The sequence below is a fragment of the Etheostoma spectabile genome, chromosome 1 (assembly GCF_008692095.1).
Source record: "Etheostoma spectabile isolate EspeVRDwgs_2016 chromosome 1, UIUC_Espe_1.0, whole genome shotgun sequence".
In the NCBI taxonomy this organism is placed as follows: domain Eukaryota; kingdom Metazoa; phylum Chordata; class Actinopteri; order Perciformes; family Percidae; genus Etheostoma; species Etheostoma spectabile.
In genome coordinates, this window is record NC_045733.1 from 19,384,784 (window position 1) to 19,402,174 (window position 17,391).

At 38.9% G+C, this 17,391-nt stretch overlaps 1 protein-coding gene across 2 annotated transcripts in view; it reads left to right on the forward strand.

Moving 5' to 3' along the window:
- Positions 1-723: 723 nt before the first annotated feature.
- LOC116694034 (C-Jun-amino-terminal kinase-interacting protein 1) overlaps positions 724-17,391 on the forward strand; it is a 75,452-nt gene continuing 58,784 nt past the window's right edge. The window contains exon 1 of one of the 2 annotated variants that reach the window (XM_032523470.1): positions 724-869. In XM_032523470.1, coding sequence (XP_032379361.1) covers positions 793-869 — 77 coding nt within the window. In that variant the 5' untranslated portion in view covers positions 724-792. Of the gene's footprint in view, positions 870-7,864; positions 8,160-17,391 lie in introns of those variants that run through there. The other variant, XM_032523462.1, reaches the window with a different exon arrangement.

Below are 17,391 nucleotides of genomic sequence, written 5' to 3' on the forward strand. Positions count from 1 at the left end.
GCAGTACTGCATTTGTAGCAGTAACAATAGGTTTTAAGTTTTAAGTTAACTCTACATTGTGCATGTATGCAAATGATATGAGCTCTCAGTTATTCATTAGAGAATTTATCTCATAGGTGAGGACAGATAAAGTGGGAAATGGAAAAAATAGGAGACAAGGATGATAGGATATAGAATAGAAGACAAAAATGAACATGAGAAGAACGAAAAAATGGGAAAGCAGGAAGACAAAGGAATGAATCCTTGATTCTAAACACATATATTTTCTGTTTTATACTGTCAATCTCAATACTTTTTACAGTGATTCGGTGTAAAGGGGGCGGCAGCAAAGCTTTCTAGCAATGTTTCCACCCAAAAATTGCATCAAGAGCAAAGACTTTTTTAAAGAAATAATAGAAAATACTTTTTTTAAGAAATAATAGAAAATACTTTTTTGCGATTAGTGTGATAACGTTTTCTCTCAAACATTTTTTTTCTCTCAGATCGTTTATTTTCTTGCATTTAAGAAAGAAACAATTCTAGCTCCATGATTTACTAACTAATTTTTAAATTTTGAAAAAAAATTCCAGATTTATGAAGACAACACAACCATATTTGTTCAAACATAGACATCCACAACATATTTTTCAAATCCTGCAAAGTAAGGCCTATCAAGAATTACTTAGTCATTATCGAGTTCAAGCGAGTTGCTATTTTTCCCATAGTCTTTGAAGGCAGCACTCTATCGCATCATCGGCGGACTTCAGGTGTCTCTGCTGGGCGTCCGCAATGGAGGAATAAGAACGGGGCGGCATGGCGGACAGAGAGAAGAGGAAAGCTAGCCCGCCGTTTGGCCGTAACATTCAGGTGAACTCCTCGGCCAGCTTTAGGTAAGCGCCCCAGCGAGAGGAGCCTGGGTAGGGGGGGGGAGTTGCCCGCTGTGGCCCGCTGTGGCCGAGTCTGGGAATGAACCCGCGAGGTTCTGCAGGGTAAAGGTGCTGATGCTGGCTGATCGGAGCCGCTGCAGCTGCGTTTGGCAACGCTCAGCTTTGCCGATTGAAGTCGCATGCTTTGGGTTTGGGCGTGTCTGCTCCTGGAGGACCGAGACGAGCGGTCTGCTCCCTGCATCTATTCTAGAACCATATTTTGAAATATGTCGAGTACTTTTTGGTAATCTGCTCCAACTGTATAGCGGTTTTTCGATTTGCAGTCATTGGCTTATTGCCTGCTTTACGTTAGGCTGTTTCTTCCTTACATCAGTATGCTTTTACTGAAGGATAGTTTTCCTCAATGCCTACAATAGGTGTATTTGATTTGTCTCAAAAATATACAGTCTGTTTTGATATCTCTGTAGTAGCCTACACACCATGTTGCAAACCAACGAGGGATAGCCTATCCATGTAGTTACTCGTTGCAAACCACTGACAGAACCATGTTTATAGTGTAAATTAATGATTGTATATGTATCTTCTATCATCACTAAACAAGTTATTAGGAACTTGTTTGTACAATACTCGTAGGTGAGTTTAACAGCAACCTTAACAGAGCTGTTTCCTCACTCTTATGTTTAGTATTTTTGAGACAGATTGTTTTGTTAGGATTAGGTCTATTTGCTGCAAACCTTTAGCAGAAACATTTTTAATATTATTTTATAATAGGCCTACATTTTGACTAATATAGATCTTTTTAGAAAGGGCAACTTAAACATTGTGGCTTGGAAAAAAAACAAAGAAAAATGTGTTGGCTGCTGTATTATTAGATTATTATAGCTTTGTTTTTTGTAAAATAGAAAATACATATGTGTCTAATGAATGAATAGTGGCTACATTGTCCATTATAGTCAAAGTCCCTGCCACATAATTAACTTAGGGCAATTTTCCCAATTAGCCACAATGAAGTTATTTATTTAGTGACATATGTATTATTGTCTGATTATAGTATTTTTTTGTAATATGATTTATTTTCAATGACCGTCTTAAAATTACACAGAGCAAAGAAACATCAAACCATCAGGAAAAAAGCAACAGAAGCAATACTTTAGTAGAACAACAAATTAAAGACATCTCAGCGTCCTTACTCATTCATTAATATTGTAAAGGGTTAGCTCTTTGTCAAACTCTTAACTTAAATAATTCATTAAGTTGTAGTATATATATATATATACATATATATATATATACAGGCGTAGTGACTAGGGGTGGGAATCACCGCCCACCCATTCAATACAATCACGATACTTATGCCACAATACAATTTGAACATATTGCAATATTCTGCGATATATTGCAATTGACAACCTTTTTTTCCAACTTCAATTCTTCCCTATTTTAAATGATGTCCCCAAAAGGAAACTTTGTGAACATCTGTTTTATCTAAAAAGAGACATCGCTCAGTTTGTTCATATCACTTCAGTTTTATTGCTGCCAAATGGGACAAACTGACCAAAACATATATAATAGGGCTGCACAATTATGGCCAAAATAATAATCACGATAATTTTGATCAATATTGAGATCACAATTAATTATTACAATTATTTGTTGATTTAAACCAAAATAAATTGTATTGTCACATTGGCTATTTATAACTGCTTTCACATCCATATTATGCTACATTCTTCTTATTTGGAAGTTGTATGTTGTACATACTGTACAGACAGCTGCAACACAGGCAAATGAAAATGATCTGAAATAAATAGACTAGGACATATTTAAAAAATGTATCTCTGAGAAAGCTCCTTCACTTGTTTTCAACAATAACAGATTAAAAGAGCTAGGGAGTGAGAGGGAGTGTGATGGACGTACTCACAGAGAGACGGCCGACTCATTATGAAAGGGTCCTGCAGGCTCCATCTCACACGATATTACTCGACAAATTGAAGTTAGTTGCAAACAGCTAAAAAGAATATTAAGAAAATGATCACCTCATGGCTTTGAATTAAAATCAGAAGCTTGAACTGTGTTGAATGATATGTTAGAGTTGTGTCGGCTACAGTTAATCCACAACATCGGGGTTGGCCCAGTCCCAGAGCAGCCATATGTTGGCATGTTTTCCTCCGTCACTCTCCCTGCCTCCATACACTTGTCAAATCCTCCGTCTCTCTACAACCAGACTGAGATACATGTGCAGCTCACATTCAAGTCTAATTACAGTGACCCCATTTTGAGGCCCCTAAAATGTTCATTGTTCATTGTCTATAGAGAGTTTACAAGATGTCATGTGAGAGTTAGCGCTACAGATTTCTGTATTGTTTTTAACAGTATGGAGGTAAAAGCAAATATATTTTACAGAAAAGTAAATAGATCTAAAACAAATTTATATTTTTTCATATTTCTACAAACAGCTCATGATGGTGTGTAGTTAATATATTTACACTGACTGTGAAACATGACAACAAAGTTCAGACTAGTGTTTTAGTGACATTCTCAAGTTCTGTGAAGTGCTGCTGATGGCTGAAAACTGCATTTGAACAACAGTGTTCATGTTGGAGATGAAGAGAGTTGTTCAAACCTTCAGATAACAGAAGATCTACACTTACTAACATGTCCTCATAGATATTAAATAAATCACTGAGGATGTCACACAATGTAACATACAAAATCATGAAAGGAAAGCTGTGATGCAAGATGTTTTTTCTCAATAAATATCTAAACTGATCAACTTTACCAATGTATTTTCTTCAATGAACTGGTTGTAAATTGCAGATATGCTATAATATGTAATATTAGCCCAAAACATCTGGATGTGGAGGATAACCTCATCCAAGACATCCCTGCTGTCTGTTATTCCTTTTTTCCTGCAGTTTCCAGATGGGATAAGAATGTATTTTCAAACATACTCTGCATTTAGTTTGGCCTTCTTATATTAATGGATGGTGAAAATAAATCGGACTTATTAAGCTTATATGTAGGCAAATGTACAGCTCACTGTATAATCAACATGGAAGTGCAGAAGTATCCATGATATATCTCTCTCTCTCTCTCTCTCTCTCTCTCTCACACACACACACACACTCACCATGCATACCCTCTTTCTTTCTTTTATCTTTTTCCTTCAACTTCCAAACTGACATGACTCTGCTGATAAGATCTGCTCAGGCACATGGATTCACAGGGTGTGGGATGTGAAAAGGATGTGAGTGTGAAAAAAGAGGGGGGGGGATTTTTAAGTGTTTCCCTGATTCACTGCATCCGTCTTTCATGGACTTTGAGCTGATTTGAATCTCACCCACAGTAGAAGCTGACAGAATGGACAGTTAATGCGCTCCCCCCCCCAGCCCCCACTCCTCCTGGTCATTATTAACTGCTGTCGCTCAATTCTGCTGACATAGCACATTCCACCTAATGGCACCTCCTCCCTGCTTATTCAAAACATCTCTCTCTCTCTCTCTCTCTCTCTCTCTCTCTCGCTTCTACAGTAAGGCATCTACAGTAAATCACGGACCCTCTGAGTGGGAGTTTCTGATGGTTGACTGACAACTGAGAGCCGGTGTTGCTAGGAGATGTACTGCCCATTTCTGTGGACAATTTTTTAAATTAGTGTTAAAGCCCATGTTGCAAGTTAACCACCACTGTTGATTATTGGGTACAAAAAGCACTCAAGATATGTATATCATTTTTAAAAATGTCTCCAAATAGTTTTAAAAGTTAGTTTTTGGTCATTGTTGGTATTTGCGGGTTTATGGAGTCAATTCGGCGATGACGTCACTCAAGGGAGTTAAGTCTCAGCCTGGCACTAGAACTACGGAGACTGACTGGGATGAGGAAGAGGAGGAAGAGGAGGAAAGGCCAGCAGCCGAATAATTACGAACCTGACAGACGTGAGAGGGCAAATGAGGAATTGTCAAGATTGTGGGGAAGTCTCCTTCATTTATCTCCTTCATTTAGCAACGCAGCAGTGCAGACAATGACTTTACTTTTTACAGTCAGTGAACAGCAGCGAGTGAACGTCAACGTTTTCTCTCGATCTAGTGACAGGGATCATGTCGTTAGTTCAGATAAGTACTGGTACACTTATCTAGATATAGGAATAGAAGGCATCCCCGAGTGTTTTTTCTAAGTGTTTACCTCTAACCTCCGGTGAAAACGTGTCGCTGTTTGGCCGGTGCTTGTGTGTGTGGCGGCGAAGCTGCGGTGGAGAGCGGGTGCTGTCGGCGAGTAGCCTCCGCTCGGGAAGCTCATACCGCGCACACTCGGGCTACTCTTCATTTATTTTTAAAGTCATAAAATAATGTCCAGGATCTCAGGGGAAAGAAACGATATGCGTGTCTCCATTTCAAACATCACTGCAGGTTGATTGTGGGCGACAACGCTGTCGTGGTTAGCTCACCGAAACTCTACCGCCGAAGTTGCTGGCTAGCTACGCGACGTTAGCTTTATCCGCTAGCATCCGTACAGGCTAACTATAGCCAGTTAGCTTTGTGTGTAACGTAAAAAAAAAACACCCATCTTGTAGGAGTGATGCTTACTATTCCATTCAATACAATTATGGTAAAAAAGGTGCACTAATGCCACATGTATGATGTTGACAACATGGACGCATATATAGGCAACACCAAAGGCAGTCGAACTATTTACCTAGCAGGCTAGGCTCACGCTGTTGTGCTAACGTCCGGCGGCGTAGTTTTAGCTAGCTCTAAACTTGTGAAAAGCCGAACAACATCCCCCGTCTAAGCTGTGTTTCACTTTCAGATCTTTGAATTCTTGGTTACGTCCGTCTTTGAAAAATCGGCCCGCCTAACACGGACAAATTGTACCCACCTTCCTACCTAGCTAGCTAACCTACAGCTAGCTAGCTCGCTACCTATACCGGTATGCTAGCTATAGCTATCTATCTCTCTCTCTTTAAATATATCTATCAATACTGTCTATCTGTCTATATGTCTAGCTATGTATATAGGCTATCTATGTATATATATGTATTATCTATAATCTGTTGCTGAACACTCTTTCTTACACTGTTGTCTTCTATCTCTCTCGTAACTCAATGGTCTCTCTAAGCTGGCTGGCCTATCGTCTCCCTTGTGTGACGTCATGCAATGCATTGTGGGAGAAAAGCAAACCACTGTAAAACATGACCTACTTTTTCGTGTTATTTTATGTTATGTAATACTTTTCAATACTATATACAGAGGATAACAGTTTGAATGTTTATTACCAACAATCAATAAGTGCAAATTCGTTGGAAAAATAAACCTGCAACATGGGCTTTAAGCTGCAGTTAGTGAAACACCCTACTATCTTCAAATGTTTCACATTAAACGCCTGCCAGGAAAGGGAGAAATGATGTCCTACCAGCTGCTAGAAGGCTTTTGATGTGAAACGTCTGTGCAGGAAGTGTTGAGTAATATTCTGAGTAGCTTACCAGCAAATTAAATTAGTGCTGTGGAAATATACATTTGGTTATCTTGGAAGGAATCACGTCAGAGTGTCACAATGTGGGCGTTCTGTGTGTTTTATGGCATTTAAAAAAAACTATGTTTTCTAAATTCTGGGGTGTCACATGTGCAAGGGGAAGTGTTGAAGGTTTGTGTGTGTGTGTGTGTGGGGGGGGGGGGTGTCAGAAATCATGCTGTATGAACATATGACTGTGTTGGTGCCAAAAAACATTGACCTTTCTGAAGGAATGTTTGATGCCTGGGTTTTGGTTTTCAAAAATACAACTCAACTGCCGAATGAAATCCTTTTGCTGTTATTTGAGCTGCATTCATTCATTTGTGGCCACTAGGGGCTACAAAGTCTTTCCAGCTTATCATAGCAAACAATTGCCTTGTTACATGTCCAGCTAACACTAAAGTAATATGATCGACACACAAGAGTCATTTTTTGTGCAAATGTAAATCCAATATCTTCCCCTTTTTTAGCTCCGATTTGCTCTTCTCCAACTCATAAATATCTACCTGTTTAGCCACTCTCTTCTCTAGTTAGTCACTAACTTTGTCTGTGATCTATTTAGTGCTGGACAGGTACGTGAGGTGGATGAGAGCGTTATGAGAGTTATAGCCTAGAAAACAAAAACAAAAACTTACAGGATGGCTCAAACAAGCTGAACTGCAGAGTTGGCTAATTATTTTATTATATCATAATACACAAATATTAATTAGTGCAGCTTCAGCCGTCTCTTTAGAACCCCGTGGCTCTCGCTTTCAACTACGTCACCACAGGTGAACTGAGATCTTTTGGTGGCTCCTAAATACAGTGTTATTTTCCACATAAAGTGCATATGCGTAGGCCTAAAAGATGCTGATAGTAGGTTTTAAGATCAGCAGGGTTGACATAGTTAATGGACTGTACAGTTCACTGCATGTGCACGCAATACCACACATTGATTTTGATAGGAAGCTTACCTACCTGTCTAAAGAGGCAAAGACTAAAGAGGCAAAGACTTGCACAGGTTAAAAGATTATTTTGGTTTAATCAAATTTATTTTTGTAGGTTTAGCCATCATTTCTGTCCTAGTAATAACATTTTACTCATCATGTTAATGGCTAAAATCTGGGAACACCCTGTTGGACTTTCAACAGGAACATTATTAACCAAAGCATATGCTGTAAACATCCATCGCAGTTTACAGACTGACTTCCTGGATCAGATTTACCCACCAAAATTACCGTAGTTATGAGCATTCAATTTTCTTGCAAAATGTGCAATGCAAAATTTTTAAAATAAGTGGTTTAGATTGTCTGACTATTTGTGATTTATGCCTTGTCGCGCATCTTTTTATCTATGTTGCCGTGTTGCCAGACCGTTGTAAATACTCTGGGAGATAGAGATGAGAAAATAAAACCAAAAGACCCAATTTGTGGTATTGGGAAAGAGAGAAAGAGAGAATTATATAACACTACTGTGGCAGATTCAGCTTCTCTGCTTTAAATAATTCCCCCCTCTATTTCTCTATCCCTCTGTCCTCTGGATGAGCGGCTGCAGCACCAGGGCTCTAAGTCGGATGCCTCTCCCATCGACCTGGAGGAGCGGCACCCCTCCTCCCTCTTCTCCGGCTATCTTCCTGCTTGCTCCTCCCTCTCCAGTGCCCTCCCTCCTTCCTTCACTTTCTAACCCCCTTGCTCCCTATCCTGCTCCTCCTCCCCATCTCCCCTCAGCTGTAGATGCCCTCCTCACTTACACTATGGACTCGGGAGGGGAAGGAGAAGAGGGTTGGATGGAGGACCAGTGGGAGAAATGGTAGGGCATCTCTCTCATTCTTCCCCGTGCGTTTTATTTCTACTAGCTTGCAGCAACATGGCTGTGTGTGACCTTGCGACTGTGGAGCTGCTAACATGATTTTTTTACTTGCTATATATGTTGTCTCCTCGCATCTCAGCTCTCAGAACAGGCATGCCCTTGAAGGAGAGCGGATGCATATGGCCGTGTGAATGATTGTATCTAAAGAAGAGAGGGGGAGCGTGCAGCAGAGGTTGCTTGTTAATGTTGAACAGAAATAGGACCGGAGAAGCCACAGAAGAGAACACACTTTCTGTTTGGCTGTGTGTGTGTTTGTGTTGTGACAGCAATGCCAATGTAGGAGGTGCGCTGTTTGGATGGATTTGTGTCTTCTGAGTTTGTTTTCATACAGTGGATGATGAAGTAGGGGGGTTGATGGGACGGCCCTGATCCGTGTCCTGGTGCCGCATATGTATATGCAAATATGCAAGTGGAAATGTAATTCAGTTTTTCACGTTTTTTTTACCCGGTGGAAATTAGGTCTAAAATTAGCAGTTCATTCCCATTTTTACATTCACTTTGTAATGTGGGAAGCATTTTTCATCATCTGTTTTCATCACAGCATAACCTTTTTCAAATGTAAATTGCCTTTTTTTCTTTTTTTCTGCGGGAAATGGAACAGCATGTGGGTTTGTAGGGACATTCAATTCTGGTGAAAATCAGAAGTTAACTAATCAGCTCCTTTTTTATCTCAGTAAATTTCTGTGAAAATCTATTAAAACAAAAAACGACGATGCTTATCTAAAGTTGACCTTGCATGCTACTTGAACAAAAACTGCAGTCAACATTTGCAAGCACGCAGAAGGTAAATACACTGTTGTAGGGTCATAGCTTGATTCAGAAAAAGGCTAATGAGCTGCCGGGCCCATCATGGCCTTAGCGCCAGGTCATGCTGTCCTTCATTAACACAAGCAGAGAGGCAGGAAGAGGAGGCACAAACAAGCCCCTCCCACCAGGAGTTTATCCCAAATCCTGAGCAAAACAAACTGAATCATCTATCCTGTAGTGTTGTTACCTTCTGGTGTCATTTCACAACATGTTAGTCTGTAATGTCACTTTTCTGAAGGGACATTTGGAAACCTGCACTCACAAAGCCCATATGGATATTTACTATATTTATTGTAACTAATAATGGGGTAGTGGGCAAAAGATCAAACATGCTGACAATGGGATCAACATCAGCAAAAAGCCCATCAAACATATCTTCCCTGGAGAGATGAACTTGAAGCTGAAGACATTAAGTCAAATCAACCAATGAGATTCCAACATCTAGTGGAAAAGAATATAGACTCTGAGAGAGATGTTTAGGGGTTTCTCAGGTGACTTAGAATTCCTGCAGCTGGTATAGAGCGTCTATTGGGAAACTACATCTTAAGTTGAGTGTCTGCAGTGGCCTCAGCATTGTGCTCTGATTTTTACATATTACATGAGGACTCTTACACATTTGCATGTCTGATTATAAATCACTTTGAGTGTAGTCTCGTGTTGTCAGACCTTCCTGCACAGCGCTGTGGAGGAGGGTCTGTGTAGTCCACACAGCATTCTCTGATTAGAAAAAAGCATCTTCTGGTTTATTGGCATTTCTTTAAACCAATCACAATCATCTTGGGCGGCGCTGAGTGTCTGACAGAGAAACAACGCCTCAGCAAAATAGTCTCAGGAATTAACTTGTTTTGGTGGAAGTAGTATTAGTTGTCAACAGAAAACTCAGATTGGACAGATAGTCTAGCTAGCTGTCTGGATTTACCCTGCAGAGATTTGAGGACAGGGGGCCGGTTGCACGGAAGTAGAATAAAGATATCCAGGATAAGTGAAAAAGCGCAGCTTGACTTAGTGGGATCCGCTCATCGCGGCTTAATCGATTGCACGTTTGCCGAGCCAGGATGAACAGGTGGAGCTATGTCCAGCCAGGTGGAGATAGCTGGGATAAGTGCACGTTCACGGCTTTCTCAAATAGACCACAGTATCGATCACAGATTTACTGATGCAGAGATGAAGAAGACGCATGCGCCATATGTTTCACCCAATGAGCAGCAGCTTCTAATGGAAGTAACGAGGAGGGGAAGAATATGCAAAAAGGGAAATACAGCTCTTATCAAACGGAGAAAAAAAGCCCGACATAGCGGACCCAACTGAATGTGTGGGGGTGAAAAAATATAGCCTTTGCCTTAAAAGTGAGCAGAGGGAACTAATGTTCCTCGGGAAGTGGACCAAGGACTTTAGGCTTAATTTCAAACCCTTATTCACAACGTGAGAATGTTTTACAACCATGCACAAATCTCTATAAGCTATATCTAATTCTTTGTACAATTATTCATACAGAACAATCAGAAAGGGACAGCAACTAAGAAAAGAAGTAAGTGACTTCAATAGGCTACACGCTGTGAGCATATGTAAAACAATATTCATGTTTTTTTATTCTTCTGGCAAGTGACCGCACCAAAATAAAAAGATAAAGAAGCATTGTGGTGTTCTCGGTGTGTTGAATGTAAACTACACTACATACGTACTGTATATAGACCACGTTATTGGTCCAGGGATGTGAGACTAATTGAGAAGGTTATGAAACCAATGTAAGCTATAATTAAAAAAAACATTATGCCAACTTAAGGAGTAACACAAACTGTCCTTTATTAGAGAAGGATAAGCAACAAGAAAATGAAATCATGAATGTATTGGTCCCTGACCAGTCTGCCATTATTATCATCTTGGAATATCGCTACATTAATATCGTCACACTTAATCTCCGGAGCGTCCTGTATAAACCTGAAGCTGAGACCACGGACGCTGCACTGCTCATCTCTACTTTTACAGAGAGAGTGGACACTGACGCGACTCGCAGGTCTGCTGGCAGGAAGCGGCCACCGGGCAGCGGCTGCACGCCAGGCAGCCTCGAAACACTACCGTCCCACCGGGAAAAGTCCCACTCCGTATCAGGGGGCCAGGTCAACCATTCTTAACCATCTAAACAACTGAATTAGGGTTTAAATCAAACTCGCAACATTAATAGTGACAAGTAGGCTAATGCATGTTAATAAAAATAAAGCAGAACACATGCAGAAGACAACGGAATAACTGTTAAACACGTTTATTTCGGATCAGAGCGGCAGCGTATTTGACACGAGACTCCAGGATTAATCTTAGCCTGGCTGTTAGCCTGCTCTGGACCAGGCTAGCCGCAAAGAATGAATCTCCATGGTTACTTGGCTGGGTTTAATTCAATGTGGTTTTGTGCAACCGAGTCAAAGCTAAATTCATCCAGGATAACTTGAATATCCCGGCTTAATCCCTTATCCTAGTTTTGTGCAACAGGCCCCAGGTAACCAGAGTCCTCAGAAAACAGTCACAGGTTAAAACACCAACACGGAGACAGAGTAGGGTGACGGACATTACACAATCACATTAATGAAACGTCATCAACATAGACTACTGTGAGTCTAAACTGAAACAGCTGAGCACAGTAGCATCTTTTGTCCTGATGGATGTTGTTCACTCTTGGAAATTAAACATAACTAGAACTTTTAATATTTATGCTTAGGCAACACCAAACACTTAAGATCAAGTCAGCGTTGAACTTGAAAACAAAACCAAAAAACAGATACAAACCTCTCTCTGGTGTCCTGAGCTTTGTGTACCTTAGCATCCACTCCAACCTTAATCCAATTAATTTTATTCTGTACATAAACAACACCTCCTGAATTGGGAAAATAAGTGAACATAATACAGGCAGCATCTAAATTTTTGGTGGCAGAGCAAAGTAACAGTATAAAGATGTTTTCTGTTGGAGACCGGGCTGGTTTAACATAGTAACATACACAATTCTTGGCATCATCATGAAAAACTGTATATTGGGATGCTGATATTACGACTTTTTCAAGCAATTCCCCTGAGATGACTGGATGCCTTTTTAGAGTGCTGTGAGTAACTGTCCCAGTGTGATAATATCGGTGTCAGCCTGTTGTTTCTACGGTCCAAATGATTTGCTGCGTCTCACTTTCAGTGGTGATGACATAGTAGATGTGTCACAGGGATCTCCTGGCCTAGACAGCCCAGCCAGTCTGCTGAATCAGCCTGCATTGATCACTGAGGGTGCTGGGAGTTTGTGAGTAAGATGATGGGTGTAAGTCATTCACCAAAACAATCCCAGAGGAGACTAACAGGGATATTTAGGGTTCTGGATTTCCTAAGTTAATTGCATCTTCTTTTTTTTTAAACATTAAGTGTGTACATTTGTTTGGGTGCCGATTATTTTCATAATAAGATAAAGTGTGAGATATTTAGAGCATTCCGTGTCCTAGAGGGTCAAGTGTATCATTTGACTGCAATGGACAGCAATTTGTTAGATGACACCCCCTTCTCTCCTTTCTCGATAAATGCAAAATGCCAATAATCATGTATTAAATTGAGAAAACAATATTACCAGCATTTGTGAGTTTTCACACCATGACTTTGATGTGACTGTACAGCCTGTACGATGTGAGTGTACAACGTACCCTGTAATGTCTCAGCCTTGAGGTGTGACAACATAGTGTGCTTTATATTATACCCTCTGTTGGTGTCTGCATCCCTCTGTACCCACAATTCACAGCAGCTAAGGGTCACCCTGTCCAGTCCAGGTTGTTTATCTCCTGGCACTTAATTTTCTACTCCCTCCCTCCCTGCCTATGTTTATTTTAATCCCGATGACTCTCTCCATTCTTTCACTGTCCGCTGCTACTATTTGCACTTTCCTTTGGGTTTAATTTATAGTCGTGACATCATCCTCTTACCTCCTGTTTATCACTCTTTTTGACTCCCCTCCCCCTTTTGTCCTTGTAAAGCCCCAATTGAAGATCAGAAACATGCAATTCAGGGTCAAAATACATGAGATACTTATGGCTGACTTGCTCTAAATGGCGTGCAACAAGTTGTTCTGCCAAACAGCAATATAACAGAAGAAGAAGAACACGCATCCTGACCATATGACGCAGGCAGTAGGAAAAACAATGTAATCACGATTTGGAGCACACTTGTTTGTTTGTTTGTTTGTTTGTTTTATTTGGATCCCCATTAGCTTAGCATAAGCTAAAAGCTATTCTTCCTGGGGTCCTACAATCTGTTCTTTGACAATACTCTTTATGACATCACATTACAGATATACATTTGAAAATACAAATCAAAATTAAATCTTAGAGTTAATGCAATTAATACAAGAAATAAAATAAAAGACACTACTCCCAAATAGATAAATCTATTTTAAGAAATAAGATAACAAAATCCCTAAAACAAAAAAATGTGATATAAAATATTTGGTTCCTTTGAAGTAAATAGGTCCTAAGTGATTTTTTTAAACCATACTGAGAGTTGCGTTTGATAGTTGTTGGGAGAGAGTTCCATTCCCACATTGCTCTGGACCCAACTGAATGTTGAATTGATTTAATCTTCACTAGGTAAAATAAAACTACCTCCTACTGCATGCCTCGTTGAATACTGATGTGTATCAATAATGTATTTAAAGTAAAAGTTGTTTTGTTTGTTATAACATTATGTAAAAAAAACATTAGCGAATACACAAATCTATTTTTAACTTTAAACCATGAGAGACTTTCATGCATTTTATCATTATTTGATCTAAACCTCCACGAGAGAGCCACACGTGCAGCTTTGTTCTGAATTACTTGTACTTTTTTTATATTCATTGCTGAAGTGCTGGACCACACCACTGAACAGTAGATGTGGAAAAAAACAAAGCCCGAAGGACTTGTTTAACCGTCTGTGGTGTCAAGATGCCTGTACACCTTTTAATAACTGACAAGGTATTGCCCATTTTAATTAACATCTTCTGAACCTGTGTTTGTCCCAACACAATCTATTGTCAATCATCACACCCAAAAGTTCTGCCTCTTCTCTTTGCTCTACAAAAGTTTGCTCTACACTGAGTTCAAGTTTCGGTTTGGAACAAAAAGAAAAAGTAGTTCCAATTACTAAACTAGTAGTTTTAGATCCATTTAGAATCAGTTTGTGATTCCTGATCCAGTCCAGATCTAGTCCACCACTGACTGTAGCTCTCTCTGTAGTTTAGTATTTAGATCACCAATATCAGTTCCTGATAAATATATAGTGGAATCATCAGCAAACATTGAAATGCTCGCTTTATCTAAAACAGATGGTAAATCATTAGTAAAGAGTGTGTAAAGAAGTGGCCAAAGACAACTTCCTTCAGGCCCGCCATGTTCCACAAGGCTTACCTTTTAAAAACTTCCATTAAAGTAAACTAATTGTCTTCTATCAGTCAAATAACTTTGAAAAACATAATATTCCAGTTTTTTTAACAGTAAGTTGTGGTCAATTATAGCAAATGCTGCAGTAATAAATCAAGCATCACAACATCTTTTATTATTATTATTATTATTATTGTTATTATTATTATTATTATTATTATTATTATTTTTCTCTCCTCCATATCTATAAACCAGTTATCAACCATCTGAGTTAGGGCAGTGGCTGTTTTTTCCTCTCTATGCATGCTGGAAATCTGTAATCAAATTGTTATTTAAAAAATAAGACTATATCTTTTCACAAACAATTCTTTCCATTATTTTACACAGAATTGTTAATAAGCTTATTGGTCTACTATTTGATCCAGAGAAAGGCCTTTTCTCATTCTTTGGTATTGGCACAACTTTACATATCTTCCATGCTTGCAGACATATATTTTCCATAAACCACATATTAATTATATGAGAAATAGTAGGAGCAATGATTGAAACTATTGACTTAAGCAACTTATATTCAAGATAGTCCACTCCAGCTGGTTTGTTTTTACAATTCATCAGAACAAATTCAACTTTAGAAACACTGGCATTCTTAAATTTAAAGCTACATGTTTTATCGTCCATGATCTTATTTATCAATTTTTTAGACAAATATGTCTTGTGTAGCTGTGTAGTATTTTTAAGACTATTTATTTTAATTATGAAATAATCATTGAGATAATTTGCTATATCACTTGGTTTAGTGAGAAAGTAAACTTTTTAATTGGTGCATGATTTTCTACAATTGTCACCAAAGTTTGATCAAAAAGCTGAAATGCTATCTCTGGATCCTTTTGTAGAAATACCTCTGACCAGTTAGCATTACTGACATCATTGTCATATTACAATTGATTAAATCTTCTAAATGACCTTGTCATTATTAATTTTGGACCCGATTTAGGACCTTTTGTTTTCCTTACAATTGCATAAGATTATGGTCACTGGAACCAATTGGCACAGATAAGCAATTAGACCAAAATTCTGGTCTATTTATAATGGTCAAAACAGGAAGCTGATTGAGTGCCATCTCTTTTCATACATATTCTAGTTGGTTAATTAATTACCTGTGAAAATCCACATGCCGTTGCTGTGCTCATTAATTTAATTTTCCTTGGGCAGTCAAATGAATTCCAATCTATGTTGAAGTCACCCATTAACTTAGTGTCAAGATTCATAATACTAACATGATCTAGCATATCACATATTTAGTCCAAACACTTACTGTTAGCACTTGGAAGTCTATAACAGCATCCCATGATGTTTCAGGCTAACTTTTAGTCAAATTACTTCATTACTGGAATACATCAAGTATTGTATCACTTTTACAGGTATATGATGTTGAATATAAAGAGCAACTCCTCCTCCATATGAATTCCTATCATTCCTAAACATGTCATCATCAAATGTAGAGTCTAAATAGGTTTCAAACACGTTGTTTGGTTGCAGTATTTCTGTTAAATCACTCAGTTTATTCCTGAGACTGCATGTATTAAAATGGGCAATTTTAAGACCTTTCTTTGGTAGTTTATACCTGTTTGTTTCCACTGTACCACTGGTGGTTCGAAATTGGAACGCACCATAAAAGGACGTTATTACTTGCATTAAACCGTCATAAACACGCTCAAGTCATACATCGTTAGAAAACTTAAAGTCTCATGATTCCATCGAGCCCACACACAAACAATAAGGTGACTCACAACGGTTATAATCATGTTCTGAAGTAAAGCAAGACAGACAGATTTGAGTCTAAATTGAGTGTGTGTTCCTACCTGTCTCCTCGTGTCTTTAATCACAGCGGTGAAATATCGCCGTAAACGTGGTATTCATACTTCGCCAACATGCCAAGCTATTAGAATATCCAAGCCTTGTAATCCAAAATTATCTGGTCCCCTCACAATCTTGTAGTTTCTGGCCAAGTTTTGACGTAGAGAAATCTAGATCATGCATCATTTCTCGGTTTTGATCGCATGTATCTTTTTCCGTGTGCGCGCTACATTCTCACTCGGCACATCGTCGGAATCTGTGGGTTGTGCAGTTTCCAATGAACTTTGGTCTTAGCCAATAGCACAAGTATTTCTCAAGATATTCCCAAGCTAAACCAATGAAATCCCACAGTCCCCATTGGGCCCACGTGGGAAAAACTGACAGCATATCCCACCAGTCACAGAAAGAGGTCATAAAACTGGCATTCCTGTGTAGCCAATAGGCAGACGAGTTGAATGATATCAAACATGGCCAAAAAAAACTATCCCTGTGATGGTCTGCAGCCCTTTCATTGCAAAAATAAGGCCGTCTTATGTCATTTCACCATTTTATCTAATTATGATTACTTATTCCTATAAATCTATGTATGTACTTCTTTTAGGCATGTGTATGAGTGATGTGGATGTGTTTTTGTATTTCAGAAGTTATGTATTTAGCACTTTTTGGGCTTTTTTAGAAATAAGAAATGAGACAAACGCACAGACATAGCTGTAGAAATACATTCATATAAAATCCATTTTATAAGTCACTTTCTTCTGGATTTTTCTGTTCTAAGTTGAGACATGTGGCTAGGGTACTATTTTAGTATATAGCCCATGTAATATGCTTACAGTAGTGCTTTTTATTATTTTTTCAGATGATTTACTTGGACAGAAATAGAAATTCTGTGTTCTAACCTCTGTAGCTCTGTGTCAGTAAGGCCTAGTGTCACAATGCCACTAGAAACAACAAACTGAGAGTGTTAGCTTCACAATGACCTCAGGGTCATCCCAGAGGGCCAAAGCATGTGGAAACTGCAGCATGTTTTAGGGGGTAAAAATGTAGGTGAGAAAATCATATATTTTCAGGTGTATCATTAAGTAAGGTACCAAAGATCAATATCTTTCTTTAGATTCATACTGTTATATTATATGTCA